The sequence below is a fragment of the Aspergillus foveolatus genome, assembly GCF_047715535.1.
Source record: "Aspergillus foveolatus strain CBS 279.81 unplaced genomic scaffold BDW70scaffold_29, whole genome shotgun sequence".
Taxonomy (NCBI): domain Eukaryota; kingdom Fungi; phylum Ascomycota; class Eurotiomycetes; order Eurotiales; family Aspergillaceae; genus Aspergillus; species Aspergillus foveolatus.
Genome location: NW_027396093.1, coordinates 194008 through 210642, shown reverse-complemented (window position 1 = coordinate 210642; position 16635 = coordinate 194008). Strand labels below are relative to the sequence as shown.

Below are 16635 nucleotides of genomic sequence, written 5' to 3'. Positions count from 1 at the left end.
ACTAAACGCCTTAAATTGCTGATTCTACCTCTGATTCAAGTTAAGAATGTCAAACATGTCTGACCCAGACGTTCCCAAAAGCAACAAAGCTTTCGTGCCCCTCGGTATGTCACACCCGTCTAGTAATTATCAGGACCAGCTCAACTAACTCTGAGGCAAGAAAACAACCCCGAAGTAATGTCCCACCTCGTTCATCAGCTTGGTCTCTCCCCCTCCCTAGGCTTCACAGACGTCTTCTCCATCGACGAGCCAGACCTTCTCGCGCTCGTCCCGCGCCCTTCCCAAGCTCTCCTCCTCGTGTTCCCTGTCTCAAAAAGCTACGAATCCAGTCGTATCGCCGAGGACAGCTCTCTCCCCGAGTACATGGGCTCCGGACCAAAAGAGCCCGTAATGTGGTTCAAGCAGACAATTCGGAACGCGTGCGGGCTGATTGGGCTCCTACACGCTGTGTCAAATGGCGAGGCAAGGAAACATATTCTGCCAGGCTCGGATCTTGAGAATCTGCTAAAAGAGGCGGAGAAGTTAGATCCGATCAGACGGGCGGATCTGCTGTATGAAAGTAAGGCGTTGGAGAGTGCACATGCTGATGCGGCGAAATTGGGGGATACCAAGGCGCCTGGGGCGGAAGATGATGTGGATCTGCATTTTGTGGCATTTGTAAAGGGGGAGGATGGGAGGCTGTGGGAGCTTGATGGGCGGAGGAGGGGGCCGTTGGAGAGGGGGGTACTTGGAGATGAGGAGGATGCGTTGAGTGAAAGGGCGTTAGAGTTAGGGGTCAGGAGGTTCTTGGATGTTGAGGCTCAAGGAGGGAATCCGGATTTGCGGTTCAGCCTTGTCAGCTTGGGGGCTGTCTTCGATTGATTTCTCCTTTTGATGGTGGAAGGTGGAAAGGGGGGGGGGAGAGAAGTGGTATACATGTAGAATCTGATTGCTAGAAGATATCTAAGCACCAGTTTGGTATTGTCCATCGGTGCTTATAGGTACATATCATGCTAGGCATGATCAAATATTAAAAACAGGTCACTCATCTACCCACCAACTTTCCGAATTGAACTTTAGAACCTCATTTCCACAAGCCCACCAGCCAGCTGTCAGATTTCTTGCAAACACCTCCAGCGCCGTATATCTTATGACTTGGTCAGAACTGCCGGTGCCAGTGTCAAGCCTGATGTCTGCAGACTCAGAGCTGGCTGTAAAGAAAATTCTCTCAAAAATTGCCTTCAAACTTGGCTTCCGAGAATGAACATCCGGAACAGCAGCAATAACCCTTCTCAAAACAGCCTTAGCACCAATACTCCTGATGCAGGTGGTGGCGGGTTCTGGCTCCCTTTTCCCAATGACAAGGACCTCGTACGGCTTACGCCAGAGTCCCTCAATCGGTGTAACAGGCTCCCCTTGAACGGTAGTCTTGATCCAAACCCATTCTTCACAGACAGAGAAGCCTGACTCGTTAAGGGCACCGTGAGCTATCGCCCGCGATTTGGCAGAGTTTGTGATCCAAATGGCGGCGGTGGAAAGGTTGGAGCTGGACTGGCATCTGTACTGATCCAAGTCTGCTGTGTCGTCAATCTGAGGAGGCAGATGTGGATGCGAATAAGAATGCACAGCAAGCACAGAGGATATATAGCCCATAAGCAATTCATTATCAAGGTAAGTCTGCGTCTGATAGTGGCCGCTGCGCCGGACAGATCTGTTCGCCCATGGTGGATCAAGGACAATGAGATTGAACTTTCGTTCCGGGTTGAGGCCGGGGATTGGGGAAGAGTTCGTATAATCCAGCTCCTCTAATATCGGCAAATCGCGCAGAATAAATCGCGATAGAGGGGGAATTAGGTACACCTGACCTTGGTCCTGAATATGTTCAACATCCGGACTTAACCACCCGCCCGACTTGACTGTAGACGGACTCCGTAGTTTAATGATTGCCGTGTCGGAAGATGTGTTCTTCACCAGCTTGTTGCATAACTCATCTTCGTCTTCGAACTGATTCTTGCCTGGTGACAGAATCAGCGGCGGCTGGTGCTGGATCTGGACATTGTCATATGTATCTGCCGTAAAACCAGAACCTCGCTGACGCGGGAGCATTTGTATATCCAAGGACTCATTATTTTGCTCCTCTCTGTTGGGGGCATAATTATAATCTCTCTTAGGCAGTTTCCGTTTCCCTCGCGTATTATTCCCCTTTTGAGTCTTGTCTAGCTGTTTGAAGCGCACGTTCTCATTCTGCTCTGGTTTCGCCCCTGGATTGAAACCATTCGCCCCTCCAAGGAGATGCCTAGGAAGACACCAGTCTGAGCCTTGTGAATAATTCTGTCGGATTTCACTTAGGGCATCCAATACAACGGGACGAATTGCTTCGCGAAATTCACTTTCTGATTGCGGGATCCGCGCGAGAACCTTTGCCTGCGCGGTCTCCGATTTTGGCTCGTTTGAAACAGCGTATGGTTGTTTCAATGGAAGTGTAGATAGAAGATGTCGTTTTTTGTGTTTGTTTCTAGGTAGATATGCAGTAGGGGTTGATCTGGTTCCATTGGAAATGTCGGGGTGTGGTTGTGGTAAGAGGTCCTGCGCTCGTGCAATGGACGCAGGAATGTCGACTAGGAAGACGGTAGAGCTGGAATTTTGATAGAGGATTGGGGAATTATCAGGTTCCATTTCGATTCTTTAGCTTATCATTTGTTCGTAATATGTTTTAGAAGCTAGTGAGATTTATTCGGGATCAAGATGGAAGTTAAGAACGACGCGGTACAAAACAAGTCCACATTGTCAACCGAGCAGACATTTTCAGAGGGCAAAGAAGCGCTAAGATTGGAAGGATAAACCATGAGTTTCTAGCTATATTCTGACCATTGCCAACGTCAAAGCATAGGCATTACAGTACATATTGCGTTCCTATACAGTCTACTACTATCGTACAAGCCAGACGCACCCTATACGATCTATAGCCCGTGCTTCGAGAAGCAAAGACTGCTATTCGTCCCCCCAAATCCGAAGCTATTCGTCAGCGCCACATCAATACGGCGCTCCTGAGCCTCATTGGGCGCGTAATTACAGTCGAAACCGTCATTCAGACGATCCAGGTTGATGGTAGGTGGCATAACATTCTAGAAGGCAATTAGCGGTACCCACAAAATCAAAACTCAAGACCAACCTCATGAATAGCAAGGACAGTAAATAGAGCCTCAACGGCTCCCGCTCCTCCCAGTAGATGCCCTATGGCTCCCTTGGTACTGCTGACATTCACATCAGCCACTTTCTGTTTACCCCCGGGGCCAAGGAGGAGAGCCTTGATTGCGGCGTTTTCAGCGGCGTCGCCGATGACAGTCGAAGTTGCATGGGCGTTAATATAGTCGACAGCTGAGGGCTCGAGACAAGCGTTCTTTAAGGCTTTTTTCATTGCTAGCAGAGCGCCTCCACCGTTCGCCTTGGGGGCTGTCATATGGTGGGCATCTCCAGAACAACCGTAGCCTTTCACCTCAGCATATATACGAGCACCTCGTGCTTTAGCATGCGCTAGTTCCTGAAACAGTAGGGTCAGCACCAAGATCTTGTGCTAGCTCCGGGTGAGTCACCTCTAAAATCACTACTCCGGCACCCTCGCCGACCACGAAGCCATCACGATCAGCATCAAACGGCCGCGAAGACTTCTCAGGACGGTCATTGTACCCCGTTGCTAGACTTCGTGCCCTTGCGAAGCCTCCAATAGCAAGTGGGTGAATACAAGACTCCGCCCCGCCGGCAAGCATGACATCCGCATCTCCGCAGGCAATAAAACGAGCAGCGTCGCCAATAGAATGGGCACCCGTCGTACATGCGGTAGTTGCTGAATGGTTAGGGCCCATGAAGCCATACTTCATGGATATATGTCCAGCCCCAAGATTGATCAACAACTTCGGTACGAACAAAGGAGACAGTTTTTTGTAGCCTTTTGTGTCGTACGCTACCACCGCATCATAGATCTCATCAAAATTGCCGATTCCAGACCCCAGACAGACTCCCGTTGCTTCTAACTGATCCTCAGCCTTTGGCTTCCACTCTGCATCCTCCAGGGCCTCTTCCGCAGCAGCCATTGCATACTGGGCGAATCGTGCCATCTTGCGCTCATCCTGTCACCATTTAATTAGCTTCTCACACCATACCCAGCATTGACCTGGCGTGAGGCATACGTCTTTACTCAACCATTCGGATGCCGTCCATTTCCCCTCCGCGCGAGTACCGCTCGGAACAACCGCGGCAACCTCACAGGGCAAGTCTGCATATCGAGCATCCCGATGTCTAATGTTGACAATCCCACAATGGCCATCAAGCAGCCGCTTCCAAGTTCGACGAACCCCTGTAGTATAAGTAGTAGTTCAGTATTGGCCACTGCCCAAGGAGAGAAGCCGAGCAAAGAACCAATGAACGACGACAAGAACATGCAGCCAGATAGGTGCGGAGAACTTCCAAGAAATCTTAGAATAGGGTGCTCTGTACAGCGCTGTATCGTGTCTAGCTACCTTGTTTGGAAGCGCCGGCGCCTGTAATTGACCTTCCTTTTCGGGAAGTGGAGACATTGGAGATGCTGGGAGAAAGCTGCAGAATCATCGCTTTCACCGTCCTGGGCCGCGAGGCGTGTTTTGGTGTTTCTGGTCTTATTTTGGGGCGGCGATGATGGGGCAGATAACAGCAGGGCATCAAAGGGAAATAGTATAACTCACCTACGCCGAGGGGTGTCACCGCACCGAGACCTGTTACTACCACTCGCCGCATCGCATCTTTTCTGCTCCATGCACGGCCGGTGTAGATGTAGTTTGTAGCTAGGTTAGCTAGGTGAAAGAACAGCACCCGAACTCAGCCTCAGAAGTAAACGCGCAGGACAATAGGTTAGAGGTCGATGCGTCGATGCGAACCTCTCTTAGCTGGGTGATACCGCGGCAAAACTTGAGATCAAAAGCAACCCGAAGAGGCAACTCTGGACGACACAGCAAGAAGACTGTTGTCATCGAGCCAATCGGGACCGGCACTGCTATCGATAAGGGATTGCATTACCAATCTTACCGTACTGTTATCAAACATACAGCTCTACTCCGAAGTAACTCCACTGCCTTCCATATATTAAGGTCCTTTCCGTCTTCTTTTATTCTTGTTTGCTCGCTAGAGTCCTTGCTTTATATGGTTATTTCTTCTCGTGCACTGGGTTCACAATGAAGCTGAGCTGGACTGGATTGTGGGTGTTGGCTGGAACGGCGCTGTGCTGCTCTCATCATGACGAAGAGGCTGTTCCTCAAGAGGTGCGAGAGGAGCTGCTGAAGAAATGGAATCAAGAGGTGAGAAGTCAGTCAGTATCAGTGGAATTCCATAGACTAACTAGCAAATGTAGTGGTCTTTCTCCGGACACGCCAGCTTTGCGCACTTGAAGCCCGTCAAGTGTCTCGTCGAGCCGGATGAGAAGTACGACATTGCTATCATCGGTGCGCCTTTCGACACCGCGGTCAGCTACCGCCCAGGTAACCCAACTCTCCAATATATATCTAGTTTCATTCCTATACTAACGCGCAGCAGGTGCCCGCTTTGGTCCGCGCGCAATCCGCGCCGCCAGCGCCCGCCAAATGGCTGGGACATCCTACAACACCCGCGCAGGGATAAACCCATACAGCTCTTGGGCGACGGTCAAAGACTGCGGCGACATCCCCATTACCCCATTCGACAACGGGCTCGCCGAGCGCCAAATGTACGAGGCTTTTCTGGAACTCGGCACCCGCAGCCCCGTCACCCCCGCCTCATCTGAGTATGGCAGCAAGGGCATCTCCGCGGGCAAGAGCAAGCTCGTCACGCTGGGCGGCGACCATAGCGTTGCGCTCCCTGCCCTTCGAGCGCTGTACCAGATTTATCAGAAGCCTATTACTGTCCTGCACTTTGACGCACATCTGGACACCTGGAACCCAGTGCGATACTCGGCGTACTGGCAGTCGGAGCAGTCGGCATTCAACCACGGCAGCTTTTTTCACAAGGCGAGTCGTGAGGGGCTGATTTGCAACTCGACCTCTGCACATGCGGGTCTGCGGACAAGACTTACTGGTATCGATGATAGCGATTACACGGCCCCCGGAACGCCGGAGCAAGGGTTCATGCGTATTCACGCTGACGATATCGATGAGCTTGGTGGACCCATGGGTGTCGTCAACAAAATCATGGAGCGTATTGGCCTCGACTTGGACCAGCCTGTTTATCTCTCTGTTGACATTGACGTACTTGACCCTTCTACTGCTCCAGGTACTGGGACACCCGAGCCCGGTGGCTGGACAACCCGTGAGTTCATCCGCATTCTGCGGGGCATTGAGAAGTTGAACATTGTCGGCGCGGATATCGTCGAAGTGTCCCCGAGCTATGATAACAAGGGTGAGACGACTGCCCTCGCTGCTGCGCAGGTGGCGTATGAGATCATCACTAGCATGGTCAAGAACGGTGCGGGTAAGGACTTGGGTGGGTGGTATGGACGGAAGGAAAGCGTTACTCAGGAGTCTGTTCCAGTGGTTGATGCTGAAGCTGAAGTTGAAGCCGAGGTGCCGGAGCCTGAGTCCGTGCTCAAGGACGAACTTTAAATGAGATATGAAACATGTACATGAAATAATGAAACAGTCACATTGTACATACTTGAATGAGCGCCTTAAACTCCCTACAAACTCAGTATTGACACTGAAACCTTCACTAGAAAGATACACTCACTGTTCTAGAAATGAATCAAGAATATATCTTCATATTGGATATATCTGTGCTATGTAGTCCACGACTCAGCGAAACGAGGACGCTAAAATGGCACAATAAATGGATAAGGTAGAGCATGAGAGCAACTTGACAATTGAGAGCGCATAAAAAGAACATATCGAACCAGAGCCAACCAAAACAGGACGCCTCGACTTCCAACGCCAAGTTCAGACGATGAGAGCTGTTATAAAAGGAGTGAGAAGAGACATGGAATGAAGGGCCACATTGAACGGAAGGAGCGCGCTGGGGAATCGGGGTGATAACTGATAAGACTAGATCTCATGGGAACAATAGGCGCAATAGGTGTAGAACGGAATATGGTGGGGGCCAAGTAACCAGCTGGTGGGAGAGAGGCTGCTTGTTTGCACAATGTTTTCAACGCAGCGCTCAGAGATGTATGGATAATGGATAATGGGCCGTGAATGGCAGGCAGCGAACGGGCTAACCCTACATAACCATTATGCAGAACCCCATTCACAGATAGCCACGATAACTCCGTATAAGGACTGACCAACCCGAAGAGCGGAAAGTGTTCGTATAATCGCAAGCCACTGTATGTTCCGAACCAAGCTTCTCAACCCCCTCCCAGTCGTCCTGAAATCAAGCGACACATGCGAAGCCAGCAGGGTTGTCAACAAGGGACCGATTTTTTACTATAACAGGGGGTGGCCCGCTCCACAATATGTGGAGTTCATCTATAGCAGAACGCACCTCGACCTCTTCTTAGGGGCCGGTTCGAGTGCTGCAACAATGGCCTGGAGACGGTTTTAGTCAATCACGAGCCCTGAGCGAAATTTAGGACAAACCCACCTCGTCAAAGACATCCTTGAGCTTGTATTGGGTCAATGCGGAGCATTCGACATATTTCACAGCGCCCAAATCCTTGGCCATGCGGTCACCATCTTCTTTGCGAATCGGTTGCATCTTTTGCCGAGCCAGCTTGTCGCGAACGGCGGGGTCATCACGGAGATCGACTTGTGTCCCGACAATCAGGCATGGCACGCCGGGGCAGTGGTGGTGAACTTCGGGGAACCACTTTTCGCGCACGTTCTCGAAAGATGCGGGGGAGGTCACAGAAAAGCAGACAAGGAATACATCTGTCTGCGGGTATGAGAGAGGACGAAGTCGGTCGTAATCTTCTTGGCCGGCAGTATCAAACAATCCTAGAGTATAGGGCTCATCGCCGATCCTGTTTCATAAAACCGCGATCAGTAGAGTTGTAAGAAATATCGGTGGTATTAGACTCGACGTTCGGACGGGGAAACGGGCGAGGAATATTCTTTACGCATCGCAGAGCGAGTAGAAGCACGGAGCTTGCGAAAATCGAACCGGGGTGTCACGGCGAAAACACAAAATGCCACTTACATGACAGTCACAGCATAGTTATCGAACACGGTAGGCACATATTCTGAAGGGAATTTGTTCGTTGTGTATGAGATCAGGAGACAGGTCTTCCCGACAGCACCATCACCTACCACAACACACCTGCGGAGGAAAAGCGCGAAGTTAACAACTTGCTGATAAGAATAGAGGGCGGTCGATACGCCTTGAAAAGGGGTGGAGAATAGGGAACGGCTCCGGAAATGTGAACCAGATATAGCGAGAGCTATGAACAAAGAGTGGCAGGACGTACTTAATTGTTGCTACGACCATTTTCAGAATCCGACCGAACCTGATGCTCTGGTGGAAAGGATGGAGAGACCGTTGACGACTGTCTAGACCCGAGACAGGCAGGATAGGGGACAGGAGCGGTGAATGAGAGGGGGAAAGATCGAGCGCACTGACTGGAAAAGCGAGACGGGTCAGGAACGGAGAGAAGATTGGAAGCTCAGAACTTCAATAGGAAACTAGAAGGATATCAATGAGAAAGAGTTGCTAGGTTTGACGAATGTTGGTTGGGTTGCGGTGTGATGCTGTCGGTGGTGAGAGAACGGAGGGCCAGCCAATGTGGGAGGGTCGAGGCGGAGAAGATGATTATTGCCAGTTGAAAGCTGCTGGAACGCACGGTTAGCCTAGTCTCTGGCCGGGCTTTTTTTGTTCATCCGTTTGTTATCACAATCATAATTAAACCATCCCGAGTAGCCTAGATTTCTTTCATGGGGTGCAGATTTGCCCAGGATCTTGCACCTTCCAGAAACCCGAAAATTGATGAAGATCAGGGAGTAGACAAAGACTGGCCAACAGAAGTATTGCAGCCAGTCAATCCTCACAAGTTCTGGGCAACGGCTCGATTGAAATTAAGATCTATGTGATAACCTTCACGCGGAAAAAGCAATGCGGATGATAATCTGCTGCCACGACTTTGACAACTCACCCGGGGCCGGACCAACTGGATACCTGCTTTGAAGCGGAACTCCCAGGATTCCCTCTGTTGCCTGACACTGATAGTAGCCGAAGGGTTGGATCCCGGCTGCCTGACAATGTCAAGAGATCGATGACTTTCTGACAAGGAGGGGTAGGCTAGTAGCAAATAATGGGAGGACGGAAAGCCGCGGGACGAACAACGAAGGGAAGATCGCAGAACGGGGTTCCAAGGCTTAAGTAAAGGTTAAAGTAAAATCGAGGACCTTTTAATCCTACAGGAAAGAGTTGGTATAAAAAGGAGAGGATACTGACGGGAGGACGAGGCAGAAGGGGAAAAGGAGGAGTTGAAAGCTAGAGATGATTGAGGGGCCGCACAAAGCAGCACCTCGTTCAAACCCAGTACTAGTAAGACTGCAAATACCTGCAGCGAAAAGGTCTGATATTACCCTTGTCGTTCCTCCAATCGTAGTTGTTGCGCTCTCTTTCTTCCAATAGTATTCAGCCCGAGCGGTTGCGATAATTCGAAGTGTCTGGAGGACCCTGCCAGTCGCTCGTCTACGCGCAGAGGAGGCAGCCATGATACAGTTCAACAGACAAGTCTTATTATTGACCACAGCCTAAAATACTCACTCCTTTATTGAAATCCTATACATCCATTCATGGCCACAGCACCCTGGCAACACACCCGGGATGTCTTATACTCTCACTCCGCTTACTGAGGAGTCTATGGATACGGGATCGTCTGATATGGCAGGTTTCCATCTCTTAACCCGGACACTGGTCATCATGCATAGCACAATGGCTCTATTAAACCCTCACTTTAGATAGGGAACAATAAAAAGATAATAACCCACATTTCACGCGGTATTGCTCTATTGGGAAACTCTTCTATGTATACTATGTAGATAGAGATGGTCACATAAAAGACAGGCCTGTCGTTGTTGGTGATAATTGAAGATCATGGAAGAAGTAAAGGAACCAGTACGCCGATAAATGCTTTTCATGGCAAAATGCGGGTCAACACTCGCTGAGAATCAGAAATGTATATGCATGCTTCCACGCCTCGGTCTTGGCCGAAGCTGATAAGCTTCCTCCTATTGTAATGCGTTTGCCACAGCAAATATATTCGAGAAGCCACAAGCTGAATCATGAGACTTTAGGTTCGTTCGTCATGCCGAAGAATGGTATTCAGCGGATCATCAGATACCGCGGTCGCAAGGCCTCAAAGGCAAGCCAGGGAGCGCATCACGGCCTATGTTCGTTTTGCTCGTTCTCCTGGCTCCGATCCATTTCTTTGTGAAGCCTCCTCATGATCAGAGGATTCGCTCATCTAAATCAGTTAGTTTAAGCGCGTCGCTAGACTTCAACAACAGAACTGACCTTATCCAGCTTATAGTTCGACATAAGAAGACTCAATGGAATTAGCGGAAGCGTGGCTAACAAAGCCAACACAAGAAGCTTATTCATCGTTTCTTGATACGACCGATTGATGGCAGACCTAACGGGCGTTCCCATTTCGTAAGACAAGGCCTTGGTCAGCTTGCCAAAAATTGCGCCGGCTTCAGACTTGTACTCGTCAGGGAGATAAAGATTGAGTTTGCGCGGAATGTTGTGGGTCCAGACGGCCCCCGAGATAGCAGCGCCGACTGCACCTCCCATCTCCATGGACGTAAGAAACATGGCGGTGGCGGCAGCTACTTCCTGGTGGCTCGCCGACGCCTGAACACCGAGTTGTACGGGAACATTAAGGAGCCCGCCTCCCATGCCCACGATGACCTGCGTTCCTAGAACTTGTAGTGGCGAGCTGCCTTCCTTACGGTATAGCAGCATCAGCAGCAAACCAGTCATGTAGATAACACACCCAAGAGTTACATATACACGGTATCGACGCGTATACTTAATCAGGATGGAGACTCCAAATGCAGCGATCGTTGACGTAAAAGCAAAGGTCTGAGTGACACGGCCAGCCGTGGCAACGTCGTAGCCCTGTACAACTTGCAAGTAGGAGTAGAGATATGGCTGAACTGAGAAGTAAAAGGCCACTATGTTTTGTTAGCAATCATGATTATCATCCGCAAATATCTGATGAGCTGGGACGTACTGAAGTAAAAGAATGCCAAGCAACAACCTGCAAGAGCCGTCCGCTGCTTGAGCAGATGGAGGGACAGGAGCGGCTTAGGCGCATGCTTTTTTGAGGTCTCCCAGAAAGGCAATAGAATGAGGCATACAACGCCTACTACTATCATCGCAACAATGCTGTTGCTCTTCCATCCATTTTTCGTGTTGGCAGCAAGGGTAAGAGGAACAAGTATCAACGTCACCGCCGCAGAAAGCAACGTCAATCCAAAGATGTCAAGGTCGTACCAAGTGCGACGGACTGCTGCAACGAATCCACGCCGGTGGTGGGACCGTTCTTTAATCAGGTTCAATCGCTTGGCCTTCCGTTGGTTCAGCAGCAATGAAAGAGCGAGCGGCAGAAACGAAGCGGGCAATATGATTGACCACATCCCGTAGCCCCAGCGCCACGAGCTATTCTCAAGCACTACATCGGCAATTGTGGGCCCTATCCAGACTGTGACCAGGAACGGCAGCTCTGGAAGTAGGGCCAAGAGTGCCCTATTCAGAAGACTGCTACTGTCGGCAATAAAGACTTGCTGAAGGATTTGTAAACCCGTGGATCCGGCAGCGTAGAAGATCTGGGCAGATGCATAGGTCTGAACGTTCGTCGATGCGGCCATTTGAATATAACCGAGGACATATATCAGGATGCTGACACAGAATGCTTCAAAGCGGCCAAAGACATCGGCTATCTTGGCCATCGGAGGTTTAATTACAGCTGCAAGGAACAGTCAACCTCTGACCATTAAAATAATCCAGAGAACTCACCATTGACAACGTTTTGGACAACAAGAACCGTTGATATTAAGGAATGTTTACTGAATGCACTAGTGGCATAAGCGGAGAGTGACATGATTGTCTGACCCTCCAAAGAAGTACAGAAGGCCATAAGGAAGATGCTTGCGACCAAGTTAGATTCAGTTCATTCCGACCAGCCTCCGATGCTTGTTCACAGTGTAATGTATAGACTTACCTGATATAAGCTATAACCAGGGATCGGGTCGTCCATGTAATGTTGATTGCTTCGATTTTCCGCACACCCTCCTGGACCGAATCCACGGAAGTCACTGCACTACCATCGTCGTCGCTCACATATCCGTCCGTAAGGAGGCGCTCTCCCTCGTCTTCAGTATCTCGTCTCATGTCGCCGAATGTGCCATATGCGGTTGCGCTAGGTTCAAGCAGAGGCATCGCGAGACGGTTAGGAGTGACGGACGGTTCTCGAAATACTTGAACCCGCTTCGAGTAAGGTCCATTTATTGATATGATTCGGATATGGGCGGCTCGATGGAAAAGTATGGGCGGGAAGACGTGGTCGACAAGGTCGAGCAAACGAGATCAGCTGCCGAAAGCCAGATGTGACAAGGCAACCGTAAGACCGAAGCGGCAGTGCAGGGTATTAAATCTGATCTGAGCCAGCCAGATCCACTTGAAGCGGAAAAAGAAAAAGAAATATACTAGCCAACAGAAAGGGTATCTTAGTGGAGGAGGAGTGAGGAGAAAAAGCAACGTCCACGCCGAACGGAGAACACGCAACGAGACACTCAAGCTGACTGCGAATCGTCAGGCGAGAGCGCATGGATGCGCGAGGGCCGCTAGTAATAGAAATGTAGCGCGGCAAGACAAGGAGCAAGGAACCCAGCGGAGGTACACAGACACGCGGAAGCAGAAAGACCTCCTTGAGTGTCCCTGTCCTTAGCCCGAAGAGACCAGATCCGTGTGGGCTTGAACTCTCAGCGTTCACAGGTAGACCCACGGAAGTAGCTCTTATGCATGTAATCAGCCTATGAGCTTGACGCGCGAGGCTGAGTTGGGATCGAATATGTACATCGACCAACGGCTGAAGGTGAAGAAATATAGGCTGCGGGGCCGCTCCAGCAGGTCGAAATTGTAGAGGAACTCGGTGTCAACACATGGACAATCTATCATTTCGTAAGCACGCGCATTTCGAAGCCAGCCGGCGCCCGTTGTTGTCCCTTGACTGTCGAGAATGCAGGTGCGCGCAGTTCGCATATGAGAGTACGGCAGGTAGTCGGTCGTGGTGATGAGGCGGAGAGTGAGTGGCAAAACACCAGTTGAACCCCCGATGCAGTGGAGAAACGGGAGTGAACGGCACGGCCATCAGAGCCTGATTTACTCAAGGGCCCAAGCTACTCGTAAATTGTCAGTTCGTAATTCCGTTTTGGTAGAGCCACTACTACACTAATACCCCCACGTCTAACCACTTGACTCCCCTGATGACACTTGAGTACAGTCATACCACTCTGAGCTCGAGTCTGATTCACGTCCTACCGCTTCGCTTGATTCGGCTTAATAAACTTTCTCCTGTGACACATTCCCGCACAAACGCCCACAGTTCTTGGAGCGTGCACACATGGGCACAACTAAACTCGCTAGTAGTCACACGGTGTCACTAGACTCGCTACTACTGCACGGAAAGAATCAGATATGATAAGATCATTTTTTTTCGGCGGCTGTCGGACCAAGCAACTCTAAAATATTGATCCATCTATCCGTTGCAATGCCAGTATTCTCCGGTTCCTTATATAATAATGACTCTCTCATGTAGAGGGTAGCTACATAGACGGGGCAAACCAAGGCATACCTATTCAGATACCCACCCCTTTCAGAGCAGTGAACGCTGAGCAGTGAACGCTGGTCATATCCCTTCCAAGTCCACAACACATGACTAGCGGATCGTGATTTGCGACGGTATTTCCCGTGCCGCCAGCTACGGAGTACGGTAATGCCCAAGATCGACTTAGGGATTTGTGACCACGGACCATATACCCACTTACATGGCTTCATTTCGTATTCTCGACTTAAAATACCGCTAGACTCTTGCCAAGCGTTCCCCCAGCGCTCAAATATCCCGAGTTGTCAGACTGCTACGTAGACTAGGAGTCGGGACTACTGTGAGTCGTGGATGTAACGAGGATCGCGCCTGGACGCGTCGCGTCCTTGATGACAACACCCGATTCTCTCCAGGGTTCCCAAAGTCCACAGTCAATATGATTGCTGCCCAGTGTCCACTGTGACATTGTCCATTGCCGCGGAAGCCGCCCAGCGGAGGACACGATGTCATTCCCCTCGTTTGGATCTGATCCGGCTCCACAGCTCCAGCTTCTCCATCCGATATCCGGTTTCGCAGGAGGCCGTGCAGAAGCTGAAACAGCCTTTTGACTACATACATCGATCTCGTTACTTTCTCGTATAATTATGCATACCTAGAAGAAACGAGTACAGGATGTTTTCCTTCTGTCCTGTCGACAAACCGAGGCTAACCCGCGCACCGCATGAGTTGACTGTAGGTAACGTGAGCTCCAAGGTATGTATCAGAAGCCTGGCATCAACATAGAGTGATCGAGAGATGGAGGCCGCGGACTCCTCAAGCTGCCGCGACTACTTAGGAAAAGATGTGGGTCAGCAATGAAGAATGCATGAAAGCTCTAGACTTCGCAAGTGGTGTCAACTAATATTAGGGCCTCGCCCCCTAGCCTACATAGAGACGATGGGTATATGCAAGACTTCGAGATTCCGGGATCTGTTCATTTCTCACCAACGAATCTACCGATAATAGCTGCCAGATATTGACCAAATGGTAGCTGTCTGTCATTCTATGAGAAGCGATCTGGTAATACGATGTTCTTAAATACAGACCAAGGGGTTGTCGACACTGCCAATAAATAGGTAGCGGATCGACGTCTCTTGACTTCATGAAAGCCTTAATCCAGTCTGTATGACCTAGTGCGATATCAACAGCATCGCGGATGCCACATTCAGTGGTGCGCCAATGTCAATACAGGATCTGGGAGCGGCTACTTGCTCGTTGAATCCGTCACCTCAATTATCAGTGAAGCGAAATTCACGACCAGATCTCCGCCCGCACTTGATGGCCTCGCCGCGTATACGCCAATCCAGGCATCACGGACATCCTCCTCAGCAAATACCCAGGTGACTTCTCGGATAGGGGACTTTTGTACCCCTTGAATAAGATAGCTTTCAACGCGTCAGCAGCAGCTCGATCATGAATGGATAAGGTAGGGTAAGGATGTGTACATCCACAAGCTATCGTCTGGCTCTCTGACCACTTCTAGGGTTGCGCCAGTACCGCCTGATGGAACCGGGAGCAGGCTCCAGTCTGCCCAGCGGTCCTTGGCTACGGTACTCAGATGCGGTTTGTCGTGAGTGAATTCTATGCCAGTTTTCACCCACTTCCGATCCCCGCTGTTTCCGTTGAGAACGATGATGAGTCCGCCCTGGTCGTATTTCTGGCTCCAGTTGGCCGAGAATGCCACTCGAGCACGCTTAAAGGTGTCCAGTGGAATGGACTTGTACAGAATAGGAGCGTTGAACCGCTCGGTTGAAGGCGGTTTGGCCCAAATGTCTGTTTCTGGCGGAGCTTTGACCGTAAATTCTGCGGGCAGAACTTCGTCGTCGGGAACTCTGTCCAGCAAATTTGCTGATGCGAAGCCAGACATTGTGGTTGCGATTAGGCTCACTCTGGCTGTAATCCCGGAGCAAATAGTGTATGTGGTATATATGGACTTCTGTTGGTTGCGGGGGCTGCTCAGGAAGAGGGGACAAACTGCAGATTCATGGAGGGCGAAGGCACATTAAATACCTAACCATACGTCAGCCCATCCGGCGCCTTCGAGATCTAGATTACGCTGAAGAACATAGTACACAAGCTAAAATATGAGTCGCACGCCTCGGTAAGACAAGGATGGACGCCAATCATGGGTTAGCGACTGGCGTGCTCGAGACACCTAGTGTCTTGAAGGTTGTCTCCAGAGTTGGCTGTTCGGGTCAAACACCGCCGCCGGTCATTGTTTCTGCGGCCTTGTTGCCCCAACATGGAAGTTGGTGGCGCAACCAACTGAGGCGGACGACCTGAGCAGCATCGTAAGCTCGCAACGAGATCTTGTCAAAGCTTGATGCGATTAAAACGCAGATTCGTCCCTGCACGATGCTCTCTTACCGAATCTCTCAGATGACGGTCTAGGAGTGCACATCTCAAACTCGTTCTTATCATACTCTATATATATGGAAATAGGCATGTTGGTTGGGCGCGAATGCCGGCGGCCACTGAGCTACGGCCGGTAGGATCTTCCGCGATTGTATTTCAGTGCTTAAGTATCATCATTATTATCATCGAATAAAGTCCCAACCAGCGACTCAAGCGTTCGGTCTTCAATGGCAACTCTACGAATGTACACACGGGCGCCAGTGCCCGCTGTTCCTGGGGCTATCTGGCTGACATAATCCACGTCGTCGCGATCCAGAAAGGAGGAGCTTGAAACAGAGACCGCGCTCGCGTGATAATATCGGCAGTCTTATCTGAAACCTTGTTGCTTGGATTTCGACTACTCAAAGTACATATTGTTATCTGTGCAATGACTCGCCAGGCCTGAGGAATGGGTGCCCTTTCCAAGCAGTTTTTTCCACCTTTGACTGTGACGAGCATCG

At 50.4% G+C, this 16635-nt stretch overlaps 8 protein-coding genes across 8 annotated transcripts; 2 read left to right on the top strand and 6 right to left on the bottom strand.

The window, feature by feature from the left end:
• Positions 1-55: 55 nt before the first annotated feature.
• BDW70DRAFT_160671 (ubiquitin carboxyl-terminal hydrolase) lies at positions 56-861 on the top strand (the record flags this gene model as incomplete). The annotated part of the gene is made up of 2 exons (XM_073740878.1): positions 56-104; positions 161-861. The coding sequence occupies 2 exons, from the start codon at positions 56-58 to the stop codon at positions 859-861; spliced, it is 750 nt and encodes a 249-aa protein (XP_073595328.1).
• Positions 862-1020: 159 nt separating this feature from the next.
• BDW70DRAFT_160670 (MT-A70 family) lies at positions 1021-2655 on the bottom strand (the record flags this gene model as incomplete). Its single annotated transcript, XM_073740877.1, has 1 exon — positions 1021-2655. The coding sequence occupies one exon, from the start codon at positions 2653-2655 to the stop codon at positions 1021-1023; it is 1635 nt and encodes a 544-aa protein (XP_073595327.1).
• A 202-nt stretch (positions 2656-2857) lies between these two features.
• BDW70DRAFT_137698 (putative beta-ketoacyl synthase (Cem1)) lies at positions 2858-4922 on the bottom strand. Its single transcript, XM_073737082.1, has 5 exons — positions 4698-4922; positions 4167-4333; positions 3573-4106; positions 3152-3520; positions 2858-3104 (listed from the first exon to the last, which is right to left on the bottom strand). The coding sequence occupies exons 1-5, from the start codon at positions 4747-4749 to the stop codon at positions 2940-2942; spliced, it is 1287 nt and encodes a 428-aa protein (XP_073595326.1). The 5' UTR covers positions 4750-4922; the 3' UTR covers positions 2858-2939.
• A 137-nt stretch (positions 4923-5059) lies between these two features.
• BDW70DRAFT_61339 (agmatinase) lies at positions 5060-6624 on the top strand. Its single transcript, XM_073744386.1, has 3 exons — positions 5060-5306; positions 5360-5486; positions 5542-6624. The coding sequence occupies exons 1-3, from the start codon at positions 5184-5186 to the stop codon at positions 6579-6581; spliced, it is 1290 nt and encodes a 429-aa protein (XP_073595325.1). The 5' UTR covers positions 5060-5183; the 3' UTR covers positions 6582-6624.
• Positions 6625-7037: 413 nt separating this feature from the next.
• cdc42 (Rho family GTPase CDC42) lies at positions 7038-8618 on the bottom strand. Its single transcript, XM_073744387.1, has 4 exons — positions 8378-8618; positions 8110-8229; positions 7555-7933; positions 7038-7499 (listed from the first exon to the last, which is right to left on the bottom strand). The coding sequence occupies exons 1-4, from the start codon at positions 8395-8397 to the stop codon at positions 7440-7442; spliced, it is 579 nt and encodes a 192-aa protein (XP_073595324.1). The 5' UTR covers positions 8398-8618; the 3' UTR covers positions 7038-7439.
• A 1273-nt stretch (positions 8619-9891) lies between these two features.
• mirC (siderochrome-iron transporter MirC) lies at positions 9892-12461 on the bottom strand. Its single transcript, XM_073744385.1, has 5 exons — positions 12140-12461; positions 11935-12065; positions 11150-11884; positions 10429-11090; positions 9892-10378 (listed from the first exon to the last, which is right to left on the bottom strand). The coding sequence occupies exons 1-5, from the start codon at positions 12355-12357 to the stop codon at positions 10301-10303; spliced, it is 1824 nt and encodes a 607-aa protein (XP_073595323.1). The 5' UTR covers positions 12358-12461; the 3' UTR covers positions 9892-10300.
• On the bottom strand, positions 12462-13318 carry BDW70DRAFT_61247 (uncharacterized protein). The gene is made up of 2 exons (XM_073744384.1): positions 12995-13318; positions 12462-12932 (listed from the first exon to the last, which is right to left on the bottom strand). The coding sequence occupies exons 1-2, from the start codon at positions 13177-13179 to the stop codon at positions 12566-12568; spliced, it is 552 nt and encodes a 183-aa protein (XP_073595322.1). The 5' UTR covers positions 13180-13318; the 3' UTR covers positions 12462-12565.
• A 1161-nt stretch (positions 13319-14479) lies between these two features.
• Positions 14480-16177, bottom strand: BDW70DRAFT_61193 (uncharacterized protein). Its single transcript, XM_073744383.1, has 3 exons — positions 15853-16177; positions 15226-15790; positions 14480-15165 (listed from the first exon to the last, which is right to left on the bottom strand). Exons 2-3 carry the CDS (start codon positions 15645-15647, stop codon positions 14985-14987), a joined length of 603 nt encoding a protein of 200 aa, XP_073595321.1. The 5' UTR covers positions 15648-15790; positions 15853-16177; the 3' UTR covers positions 14480-14984.
• Between the last annotated feature and the right edge of the window lie 458 nt (positions 16178-16635).

Excerpts from the sequence above, each read along its gene's own strand:
- BDW70DRAFT_61193 (XM_073744383.1), bottom strand. The coding sequence starts at position 15,647 with ATGTCTGGCTTCGCATCAGCAAATTTGCTGGACAGAGTTCCCGACGAC. Across the intron at positions 15,166-15,225 it reads CCAGACGATAGCTTGTGGAT|CTATCTTATTCAAGGGGTAC; the intron begins GTACACATCCTT and ends ACGCGTTGAAAG.
- mirC (XM_073744385.1), bottom strand. The coding sequence starts at position 12,357 with ATGCCTCTGCTTGAACCTAGCGCAACCGCATATGGCACATTCGGCGAC. Across the intron at positions 12,066-12,139 it reads CTGGTTATAGCTTATATCAG|CATCTTCCTTATGGCCTTCT; the intron begins GTAAGTCTATAC and ends CTTGGTCGCAAG. Across the intron at positions 10,379-10,428 it reads CGAACTATAAGCTGGATAAG|ATGAGCGAATCCTCTGATCA; the intron begins GTCAGTTCTGTT and ends TAACTGATTTAG.
- BDW70DRAFT_137698 (XM_073737082.1), bottom strand. The coding sequence starts at position 4,749 with ATGCGGCGAGTGGTAGTAACAGGTCTCGGTGCGGTGACACCCCTCGGC. Across the intron at positions 4,334-4,697 it reads GGTGACACCCCTCGGCGTAG|GGGTTCGTCGAACTTGGAAG; the intron begins GTGAGTTATACT and ends CTTATACTACAG. Across the intron at positions 4,107-4,166 it reads CCGAATGGTTGAGTAAAGAC|GATGAGCGCAAGATGGCACG; the intron begins GTATGCCTCACG and ends AAATGGTGACAG.
- cdc42 (XM_073744387.1), bottom strand. The coding sequence starts at position 8,397 with ATGGTCGTAGCAACAATTAA. Across the intron at positions 7,934-8,109 it reads AACTATGCTGTGACTGTCAT|GATCGGCGATGAGCCCTATA; the intron begins GTAAGTGGCATT and ends TTTATGAAACAG. Across the intron at positions 7,500-7,554 it reads TCAAGGATGTCTTTGACGAG|GCCATTGTTGCAGCACTCGA; the intron begins GTGGGTTTGTCC and ends AACCGTCTCCAG.
- BDW70DRAFT_61247 (XM_073744384.1), bottom strand. The coding sequence starts at position 13,179 with ATGCGAACTGCGCGCACCTGCATTCTCGACAGTCAAGGGACAACAACG. Across the intron at positions 12,933-12,994 it reads ACCTTCAGCCGTTGGTCGAT|AGCTACTTCCGTGGGTCTAC; the intron begins GTACATATTCGA and ends TACATGCATAAG.
- BDW70DRAFT_61339 (XM_073744386.1), top strand. The coding sequence starts at position 5,184 with ATGAAGCTGAGCTGGACTGGATTGTGGGTGTTGGCTGGAACGGCGCTG. Across the intron at positions 5,307-5,359 it reads TGAAGAAATGGAATCAAGAG|TGGTCTTTCTCCGGACACGC; the intron begins GTGAGAAGTCAG and ends TAGCAAATGTAG. Across the intron at positions 5,487-5,541 it reads CGCGGTCAGCTACCGCCCAG|GTGCCCGCTTTGGTCCGCGC; the intron begins GTAACCCAACTC and ends AACGCGCAGCAG.